The sequence below is a fragment of the Solea solea genome, chromosome 16, assembly GCF_958295425.1.
Source record: "Solea solea chromosome 16, fSolSol10.1, whole genome shotgun sequence".
In the NCBI taxonomy this organism is placed as follows: Eukaryota; Metazoa; Chordata; class Actinopteri; order Pleuronectiformes; family Soleidae; genus Solea; species Solea solea.
The window spans coordinates 1772521-1783860 of record NC_081149.1 but is presented as its reverse complement, the minus strand read 5'-3'; the positions used below and the strand labels follow the sequence as shown (position 1 = coordinate 1783860).

General features: G+C 41.5%; 1 protein-coding gene across 2 annotated transcripts; it reads left to right on the top strand.

Moving 5' to 3' along the window:
• Positions 1-397: 397 nt before the first annotated feature.
• Positions 398-10568, top strand: zgc:86896 (uncharacterized protein LOC415190 homolog). 2 transcript variants are annotated; one of them, XM_058652511.1, is made up of 10 exons: positions 398-544; positions 1102-1231; positions 2970-3074; positions 4037-4259; positions 4646-4753; positions 7031-7237; positions 7639-7714; positions 8548-8738; positions 9993-10083; positions 10432-10568. In XM_058652511.1, exons 2-10 carry the CDS (start codon positions 1168-1170, stop codon positions 10435-10437), a joined length of 1071 nt encoding a protein of 356 aa, XP_058508494.1. In that variant the 5' UTR covers positions 398-544; positions 1102-1167; the 3' UTR covers positions 10438-10568. The 2 variants fall into 2 exon arrangements, with proteins under 2 accessions (XP_058508494.1, XP_058508493.1); XM_058652510.1 differs by having other exon boundaries at positions 1099-1231.
• Positions 10569-11340: the final 772 nt, after the last annotated feature.

The window sequence follows — 11340 nt, the reverse complement described above, 5'->3', positions numbered from 1 at the left end:
TTTTTGTTTGGTTTTTGTTTAATTTTCTATACACTCTGGTCAAAATTATTCAGCTCCACTCCGTCACATACCCTGGTATATTTTATGTCCTGCACACAAGTGCCCAACCCTCATGGGTTTATACGACACCACATATTTTATATCACCATGAATCAGTAGAAAGCAAACGGTTAATGTCATTTAGACAGAAACCAGAATATAAAGTGTTAAAAATAATATTTAAAAAACAAAATGAGGAAACAAGGCTATAAATGGAGGAGGTTGTATCTTTGCATGAAGACTAACTGGTGGCATACCAACCTGAGAGTGACAGGCTTGGCTTTATCACAACAGACGAGATGGTTGCTCAACAGCTCGGGGGCAGACACACCCACCTCTCTTTCCCTGCCTTCAGTCATACAACAGTCACTTCCTTCACAAAGTGCAGACTGCACAGCTCCATTCGTGTCGACTGCCCAGAGTCCACGAATACAACAGCACTGCACCTTCAACCACCACCAGCAACCACAACAACTCCACATAATCATTATCACACACGGCAAAGGTAAGAGTTTAGGCTCTGACAGCAGGTCAAACTGGTTTTTGTCTTTCCATCTGCTGCACTTGTAATGGAGTCTATTACTCTATTACAAGCATTCATTCTGTCTAATGCAGTGTTCGTTGCTTCTCATCAGTTTCTCAATGCTTTATTGTTTGTGTAAGAAGGCGTAGAAGGGGTAGAGCCAAATACTCCAACAAAAGGAATGTTGGGAGTGTATTTCTGTGTACCAGTCTGAGGAAGTACTTATTTATTAGGCATTATGAGAATAATGTAAAAGTGACATATAATGACTTAAAGGTTTGGGTGATTAGGACAAGTTTAGTTACCTGTTAGAGGTGAAGGGAGAGAGAACTACCGACGTCACAGTTAAAGCATGTTTGCATGTCGTGCACCTCAGCTGATAAGAGGTGTCGTTAGCCCACAGTCATTTCTCACACAGCAAACTATATGTGCCTGTAGTCTGCACATTCACCCACGTTTAAGAGTTGTGTGTGAAGTCTTGATTTTTAACAAAATGCCTCCGTGTCTTTGTCTCCTGTCTCATCCCTGACCTGTAGCAGCACATCTCTCCACAACAGCCGACACCACAGCCGCATTCCAGCAGCCTCCTCTGCCCCTGTTCAGACATGTCGCTCCACAGTTTCGGCCTGGAGCCGCTCTCCTGTCATTCCTGGAACAAAGACAGGACCCGTAAGTGACCTGCTCACCTGCCTGAGTACAAGCTTGGAACGGCTCAATGCCACTTTTTGTTGTCCAATATTGATATCACAACCTTGTGTGTACAGTGTATTTTATTTAGTGTTATTGAGCAATAATTGCATAAAAATCATTTAGCAAAATGTAAATGGGAGAAAATGTCAAATATATATATGTATATGTACATATATATACATATATGTATATATACATATATGTATATATATATATATCCAAACAAACTTATGTTACAGTCATAAAGCTAACTTAGCATGTTGTGTAGCCATGCTAGCCATAACAAAACTTGTTCACAGTCTATTGTACATACCATAAACTTGTCTACTGATATTCCAACATGTCTCTGATTGGCTGCAGGTAAATAAAAAAGCAGTTTTTTTATGACTCAGATTTGTTGAATGGTATCAAGTCTGCTTAGATAAGGGATAGAGGTAATAACGGCAGATGTTATTGGGCCATATGACCATAGTCGACTTCTGAATTCAGTTTCATTTCTGTCTGTTTCACAGTGAGCTTGGTTCTGTTGTGGGTTTTGGAATAGGTGCTGATTGAGGCCTGACACAGTCTCTTAAGTTAGCTTTTAAGTGTTTAGGGTTTTGAATAAAAGTCTATATTTCCCACTTAAATTCAGACATGTACACATGGTAATTGCACTTGTTTTGTATTTTTAAGCAGTCATGGAAAACATCTCATTTCTGATCGAAAGTCATATTTAACCGACTGGGAATGAGACTCACAAAACCAGATTTTGCCTAGTGCAGCTTTAACACAAGCTACAGTTGCAACACAGCCTGCTGATACATCTTCTCCCTCCTCTAATTGCATTAATGTTGCCTGGAGGATGCTGGGGAATCTGATTATCAATACAGGAAGTGGGCACAAAGAGCTTTAATGCGACCAGCTGTACTTTGGTTGCACAAAGTCCATCTGGGTATCTGACAGTAAAATAATTAAAATCAAGTAAGATACATTCAAACAAATTGCTTAACACACAAAAGAAAGTACAAAAGAAAGCAAATAAACAGTTGTCTAAGAAGGACTTGGCCACAGAGAGAGATAAAAAAAATCAATAAATATGTATAAACATCACTCCATTATGAAGTCCATTTTAAAAGCAAAGATCTAGTAGTTTAAAGGTCCTGTGTGTAACAGTGTGGAGGGTTTATTGGCAGAAATGTGTTTGTGTTAAAGTATAATCACGTTATAATAAGAAAAAACGTGTCATATGTACTTGGCTTTATGGAGGCGGACAATCCAGACCGAGTATTTCACTTACTACATAAGTGAAGAAGAAACACCGTCCTTTCTGGCATGCGAAGGCCCCCGTAGTTATATATATATATATATATACATATATATATATATATACATATATATATATATATACATATATATATATATATATGTGTATATATATATATACATGCAACTGGTATATGAATCACATTATCCAGGTATGTTAGACCCGATGAAGACAAGCTCAATTTTAGTCGGACAAATGTGTTTACGTGACATTAAGAAAACAAAGTTATTATACTCACATCTCTCACTCTGTGATTCTCAATATTGTAGTATTGTAAGTATTGTGTCGTCCATGCTGAGCACAGGACGTGATGGGGTTTTATGTCAAGACATGAGTGTTTTACTGTCTCTGTTAGTGAAGACCAAGCAGAGACTCTTGAACTGAAACTTGAAGTGAAACATGTCTCCACAGAGATTGCAGTGAGTCCTAACAACAACATGGTGAACATCTATGAGAAAAAAGGCAAAGACTGGGTCAAGATCCATGAGCTCAACGAGCACAGTGGACGAATCACAGGTACTGCACCTCATAACCAACAGCTGCTTTTCACATGACTTATCCTGAGCAGCAAGACAGAAAGATGTCTAGTTACTCAGCAACTCCTTTTATTAATTCAACTGAAGCGTCAAAAATGCACGGACGACTATTAGGGCCACATTAAAAAAAATAGAATAATATAAAACAGCATTAATTCTGAGAAAAATAGACAGAATTCTGACTTTTTTCTCAGAATCCATGCTGTTTTATTTTGTTCTTTCTTTCAGTTTTTTTTAAATGTGTCCCTAATACTCTACCATTGAACGTACAATTTTGGACTCAAAGTTCAACTTTGACCTTGGTGAATTGAACATTGTTCGTCTAATGTTTCTGATTGTAAGAGTTTTTAACCATGAGGCTTTTCAGTGAACAGAATGTGCTTACCTATGATTATGGCTGTACACAGTTAGAATAAGACCTGGTATTAACATCCATGGTATTAACTGACGTCATCTGACAGCGGTTTCAGGTTTTTTTTGTTATGGTAATAAAAAGGTAGCACCACAATAATGACACTGACAATATTACTTCTTATGGTTAAAATCCTAATTAATGTCACAGCAGACACAGCTGTATGGTCAGACCTGTGACTAGTGCTGGCCAGTATATTGATCTTTCACATCTTTCATCTTAAACCTAATTATTTATCAAATGTAAATATCCTTCATTTAACATTAAAAAGCCAAAGAAATGAAAGGTAATAAGTATATTTTAAGTTTTAATACGGAGCATAAACAGTGTATTTCCAGTGTACTGTCACTCTCCTTTGAGAAGCACAAACATCTCAAAAGAGAACTTTTCATGAGTCCAGAGAAACAACAGCTGTTTATGCCACATCGACGCCTTAGGTGAGAACAGTGATAGGCAGTGCTGTTAAAACCAGGTCTGAAAGGGCCCTTCATCTTGGACCCTTTGACACAGTCTCATAATTCTGTTCCCAGGTGTTGACTGGGCTCCAGAGACCAACCGCATTGTTACGTGTGCGTCTGACCGTAATGCCTATGTGTGGACTCTGAAGGACGGCGTGTGGAAGCCCACCCTGGTCCTGGTGCGCATCAACCGTGCAGCCACGTGTGTGAAGTGGTCACCGCTGGAGAACAAGTTCGCCCTGGGCAGCGGAGCTCGCCTCATCTCTGTCTGCTATTTCGAGAAGGAAAACGACTGGTGAGCAAAACAAGAGTTCCATTTACACGTCAGTGTAGCACTGATGCTAGAACATGTGACTAACACTGTTGCCTGTGTTCTGATTAGGGTCTGTCTCTGTTTCCATCCTTGTTATAATGAGAAAAATGTCTCGTTATATTATAATGAGAACTATAAACTACTACTAAAATATGTGTCATCCACAATGTTAATGCAACATACAGAAGAAAAAACTACTGACTGTAAGTGGCTCTTCAAGGGCCAATCAGATTTCTTCTGGGGCCTGTTACCCCTTGATCTACTAAAGCTTGGACCTTGGCATACTCTTCATAATATACAGTGTTTTCATATATTCATTCATCATGAACACATTTAAATCCATTTACCACTGTCTCTCTCCTCGTCAGGTGGCTGAGTAAGCACATCAAGAAGCTTATTCGTTCCACAGTCCTGAGTCTGGACTGGCATCCCAACAACATCCTGCTGGCTGCTGGATCTGCAGACCTTCACTGCAGGTGAGACCAGCAGATCTAAGACCCTCTAAGAGTAGAATGGTTCAGTTTGGTACAGTACAGTGCACATGTCCATTCACAATAATAACAAAATGACCCTCCTCTGTGATCGGTGTAAATATCTGGAATGGACGTCAAAGCAAACGCCTGCAGTTCTCAGACTAAACATGATGTCTCCAACCGAGCAGGAACCAAAGAGCTGCTGGGTGTCCTCCATTGTTGTCTGTTGAGTTCTCTGTTGTGTTCTCTGTTGTGTTGTCTGTTGTGTTCTCTGTTGTGTTCTCTGTTGTGTTGTTTGTTGTGTTCTCTGTTGTGTTGTCTGTTGTGTTGTCTGTTGTGTTCTCTGTTGTGTTCTCTGTTGTGTTGTCTGTTGTGTTGTCTGTTGTGTTGGCTGTTGTGTTCTCTGTTGTGTTGTCTGTTGTGTTGTCTGTTGTGTTCTCTGTTGTGTTGGCTGTTGTGTTGTCTGTTGTGTTCTCTGTTGTGTTGTCTGTTGTGTTCTCTGTTGTGTTCTCTGTTGTGTTGTCTGTTGTGTTCTCTGTTGTGTTGTCTGTTGTGTTCTCTGTTGTGTTGTCTGTTGTGTTCTCTGTTGTGTTGTCTGTTGTGTTCTCTGTTGTGTTATCTGTTGTGTTGGCTGTTGTGTTCTCTGTTGTGTTGGCTGTTGTGTTCTCTGTTGTGTTGTCTGTTGTGTTCTCTGTTGTGTTGTCTGTTGTGTTCTCTGTTATGTTGTCTGTTGTGTTGTCTGTTGTGTTCTCTGTTGTGTTGTTTGTTGTGTTCTCTGTTGTGTTGTCTGTTGTGTTCTCTGTTGTGTTGTCTGTTGTATTGTCTGTTGTGTTGTCTGTTGTATTGTCTGTTGTGTTGTTTGTTGTGTTCTATGTTGTGTTCTTTGTTGTGTTGTCTGTTGTATTGTCTGTTGTGTTGTCTGTTGTATTGTCTGTTGTGTTGTCTGTTGTGTTCTCTGTTGTGTTGTCTGTTGTGTTGTCTGTTGTGTTCTCTGTTGTGTTGGCTGTTGTGTTCTCTGTTGTGTGTTCTCTGTTGTGTTCTCTGTTGTGTTCTCTGTTGTGTTGTCTGTTGTGTTCTCTGTTGTGTTGGCTGTTGTGTTGTCTGTTGTGTTCTCTGTTGTGTTCTTTGTTGTGTTGTCTGTTGTATTGTCTGTTGTGTTGTCTGTTGTGTTGTCTGTTGTATTGTCTGTTGTGTTGTCTGTTGTGTTCTCTGTTGTGTTGTCTGTTGTATTGTCTGTTGTGTTGTCTGTTGTATTGTCTGTTGTGTTGTTTGTTGTGTTCTCTGTTGTGTTGTTTGTTGTGTTCTCTGTTGTGTTGTCTGTTGTGTTCTCTGTTGTGTTGTCTGTTGTGTTCTCTGTTGTGTTGTCTGTTGTATTGTCTGTTGTGTTGTTTGTTGTGTTCTCTGTTGTGTTCTTTGTTGTGTTGTCTGTTGTATTGTCTGTTGTGTTGTCTGTTGTATTGTCTGTTGTGTTGTCTGTTGTATTGTCTGTTGTGTTGTTTGTTGTGTTCTCTGTTGTGTTGGCTGTTGTGTTGTCTGTTGTGTTGTCTGCTGTGTTCTCTGTTGTGTTGTCTGTTGTGTTCTCTGTTGTGTTGTCTGTTATATTGTCTGTTGTGTTGTCCGTTGTGTTGTCTGTTGTGTTGTCTGTTGTGTTCACTGTTGTGTTGTCTGTTGTGTTCTCTGTTGTGTTGTCTGTTGTGTTCTCTGTTGTGTTGTCTGTTGTATTGTCTGTTGTGTTGTCTGTTGTGTTCTCTGTTGTGTTCTCTGTTGTGTTGTCTGTTGTGTTGTCTGTTGTGTTCTCTGTTGTGCTGTCTGTTGTGTTCTCTGTTGTGTTGTCTGTTGTATTGTCTGTTGTGTGGTTTGTTGTGTTCTCTGTTGTGTTCTCTGTTGTGTTGTCTGGTGTGTGGTTTGTTGTGTTCTCTGTTGAGTTCTCTGTTGTGTTGTCTGTTGTGTTCTCTGTTGTGTTGTCTGTTGTGTTCTCTGTTGTGTTGTCTGTTGTATTGTCTGTTGTGTTGTCTGTTGTATTGTCTGTTGTGTTGTTTGTTGTGTTCTCTGTTGTGTTCTTTGTTGTGTTGTCTGTTGTGTTCTATGTGTTCTACGCTATGTTCTACGCTGTCGTCAGGCACAGTCCACACCCCGCCTACCAAGTAAAGGAACTATTCTCAGTCGAAACACAAGCCTGACCCGGGCCTTTAACGTTCCAAACCGTACTGTACTGTCCCAAACCGAACTATGCCATGATCCAAACACTACTACTGTCTAACAGATGTCTTTGCGTCTCAGGGTCTTTTCTGCCTACATTAAGGACATTGAGGACAAGCCTGGACCCACTGCCTGGGGGGCCAAGATGCCTTTTGGCGAGGTGCTGCTGGAGCATAAGGACTGTGGGGGCTGGGTGCACAGTGTCTCCTTCTCCCCCAGTGGAGACCAGCTTGCATGGGTGGCCCACAACAGCAGCATCACTGTGGCGGACGCTGCCCAGAAGAAGGAGTGAGTTCTACTGCTCAGCCTCTTGTTCCATCAGTGTGACCAGAGTTAACAATCACTTCAAACATGTTGCTAATACCATGTACAACATTCTTATTGACTGGTATTGCTAACAATAGCAAACAATGGCTAGCCCGAGATAGTGTTTGAGTTTCCGACCTCTCAACTGGAATGTAGTGAAGTCAGGGGTGAAGTTCTGATGTAACTGTTGCAGCCTTCGTCCACCTCCTCATCTCTGAAGGTTCTCTTGCTGTTGAGAACATGAATCTGTGAACGTGAACAGCAAACACGGGATAACGTCCCGCCATTACCTGAACTTAAAAGCAGAGTTGCTCTTGTTCTTGACCTGCTCGTCTGTCTTTATGTATCATCAGCTTTGATAGAAGTAACCTTTGTCTCTCCAGGGTTACCCAGCTGACCACTGAACATCTGCCGCTGTCGAGTGTCCTCTATGTCAGCCCCACTGAGATTGTTGCTGCGGTAACTATGACCTGTTTTATGCATGTTTTTAATAATCGTGTTGTGTGATGGGATCACACAGGTGTAGAGAGGCAGGTGTCAGGGAACTGTGGTGGCCTTTTCATACCAGAAAGGATGTTGTTCTTCTTTGTTTGCATAGTAAGGCAAGGCAACTTTATTTGTATAGCACAGTTCATACACAAAGGCAACTCAATGTGCTTTACATAAAAACAAACTACGTTTGAAAATGGGAAACATTAAAATTTACATCTGCTGATTTCAAAATGTGACAGCAAACCACGTAAACGTCTGAAGGCGTAGGGCCTTGGCGTAGAATGGCCCTTTCCTACAGGTACAGGTTTAAACTAAGGCTATAAAACTTTTATTTACAACAATTACACAGGGTCATATTTTCAAGTGCAACCAACACATTCATTAAAAAGTTACACACCTGACCTCTAATAGCACTTTTCCACTATACCATGTTGCATGTATACAAAAGCTGCTTCTCTGTTGTCATCACGTTGAGCTCACCTCCAGGGTCGACGTTGTAGTTGTCTTTGCCACACGTGTCTGCAGAGCGAAACCCAATCACTGTTCACCAAAGCTAGTTTGTCTTGGTGAAGAACATTGAATGAAATGCCTTTATTTGGAATTTTAGAAATGTAAATGGTTAGCACTTTTCCTGCTTTACACTACAGTCTTCACCCATTCACAACAATTCACCCACACTTTCATACAGCACATTTTCTATCACAACCCATCGTTGTGTTATGCACATGCATGTTAATGACCTTGCAAGTAGCTGTAATGATGTTTAAATGTATAATTCTATGTTTGTGTGTCAACGCCAGGGTCATGACTGTTGCCCATACCAGTTCACCTATAAAGGTCCTGGAGGTCTGGAGTTTGTGAAGAAGCTTGACGTCCCCAAACAAACGTCTAAGACCAGCATGTCGGCCATGCAGCACTTCCGTAACCTGGACAAGAGAGCTACTGAGGACGACAGCAACGAGCTGAAGACCCTTCATCAGAACAGCATCACGTAAGAGACACTGCTGCTGTTTCCACAACGTCCACCAGGAACCTTTTCACTTCCAGCAGTCGTTCAATGGTTGCAATTTCAGCGTTAGTAGTCACCCAAAATAATTATTGTCTGACAATTGAGACAGAGAGGCTATTCTAAAACACTCAACAATCATGACTGCAAGTTTAAAGGGCTACTGCATGTTTATTTAAGTGTGGCTGTACCTGGTTGAACCTGTGTGCAGGTACATTCACTGGAAACAGCTGTTAGCCACTCACCAAAGGCTCACTTAGTAAAACCAGTGTCCATATTTATATATACACTATCTCAGGAATATGTTTGCATGTAGCTCAACTCGGCACCATTTTGAGATGGTTTGCCTCTGCCGAGCATTTCATTTGCAGCAAATATGACGTCAATCCCTCTGGTTTATTGTATTTACTTTGTCATAATAAGTGCAGATGTAATGAAATGACCTCCAGGCATTTCTGATAAAGAAATAACTCATGAAACTCAAAAACAAAGCGTTTATCTCAGGATTATCAGAAATGTTTTGTCTGATAGGAAATGACCTGCTTAGACTTTATTTGTCAAAGTTCAGATGTCACCTGATTAACCCAAAATCTTTAAAAAGCTTTGACAGTGTAAATTTCATACAATTAGATAGTTTTGCACTTTTGTCCACAGTTTGTTACCTGCTCCTGTAACTGCTGAGAAAATGCCTGTGTGTGCCAAATACAGTATGCAACTGTGTATGAACTCTCTTTAATGTTCAGCTCAATAGTTTCCATGATGGCCTCACCTGTGTTTGCACATTTCAAGCCCATCCCCACTCGTTCCCTTTTTCCAAGCTACTTGGGAATTAAGTGGGCACTAAGTTGGCATGGACTTGAAGTAGGCAAATTACGCATGTCCCATTTGGTTTCCATTACATGGGCCCCACATGGAAACCGTAGACAAACCCTCTTGGGACCCACATTGTCAGACTGAATGGATATACGGGTAAAGCATCAGACTTGTAATCTGAGGGTCCCAGGCTCAAGTCCTTGGTTCAGGTGGAGCAATAACCTTTAAGAAAGACTTCTAAACATATACACTGTCTGTGGCAACTGGACAGTCCACAAGACCATCAGGGACTGCACCACCTTTCCAAACATCCATAACAGTACCAGATTCATGCCCATGTTCATGATGTGCTGTGGTGTACTCTGGATATACCACAGGCGACTGACTGAACCTGCTGGTCTGTGCTTGTGTGTCGTGTCCCTGCAGGCAGCTGCGTATCATGTCCGGGCAGAAAGATAAAGTGGAGAAGTACAGCAGCGTGGGTCTGGATGGAGCCATGGTCCTGTGGGAATTCAAGGTACATGTCAAACTCTGATTAAATAAAGACTTACTTTGAATGTCAAGTATAAGAAAGTGAGGTCATTTACGGTCTGGTAAGGGTGGAGCTCCACCCACAACAGAACGTCCTCCATCGTTGTCTGTTACGTTGCGTTCGCTGTCCTCGCCGTTCCAAACCATACCGTACCATTTCTAATACAATGGCGTCATCCAGTCAGACAGCACAGCCAGTACCACATGAATATTGTGGCGATGAAGAAGTACTGATCAAATGTTCAGGTCCTGGTCTCAGCATCAAACTCACTGTTACTGACTCTGAGCTGTCAGCATAACCATGTCAACTGTTGTTTCTGCTCTGACTTTGCAGCACTGAAGTGAGAAGAATATGAGAATTGCAGACATAAGGAATCTATCTGCCAGTCAACCAATACTGTGTGGAACTAAACATCATCAGCGTATGTGCTGTGTGATGTCTGTGAATAAAGAATCGTTCACATGAACAAAGATTGCATTTCTGTGTTGTCTAATCACTGTTTTCACACATGTGATGTATGCAGTTGGTATGTATACAGTATCTGTGAGTTATTCTGAGTTATTCCTGCAAACATGCTTTTGACCACCAGGTAGTGCCCTTTTCAGAGAGAGACATGCAACTACAACTTCGTAGGTGCAAGCTAGGCAAAGCCCCAGGGCCTGATGACATCTCCAGGGTGCTTAGGACATGTACCACACAGATGTTTCCAGATGTTTCCAGTACTCCACCCACTCTTCTGTGAAGTTTACCAGTCCCACAAAATACCCAGTTACCCATGTTAATACAAATTTTTTAACGCTGGCTTGTGAATCTTAGTCTAACATGAGCCTTACCTTTAAAACACTTGAGTAAAGTCACAGGATTAAACACAAACTCCTCACAGTTTCTGTCTACTGAGCAGATTATGGTCTGTTAACTGTGTATAATGCTCAGGTGCTTGTGAGTGTGTATGAGTGTGTGAGGTTCAAGTTATAATGTGCTTAAAATGAAGGAAGGTTCACACATTAACACAGTAACCACATGCTCAGGCTTGCCCTGCAGACAACAGTCGCCCTGACGCCACAGAGGTTTCATGGATGCACAGCAAGGAAGGAATGCTAGTGCTAGCCATGCTAGTTAGCTGCTGCTTTCAGGCCGCCTCCTCTTCCCCTCATCGCTGTTTGTTTTGTCCTGCTGTGTTTTTGCTTCTCTCCGCTGCGTCTACATGAGCTCGTCCTGAGGAGTGAGGAGTTTCTGCAGAAC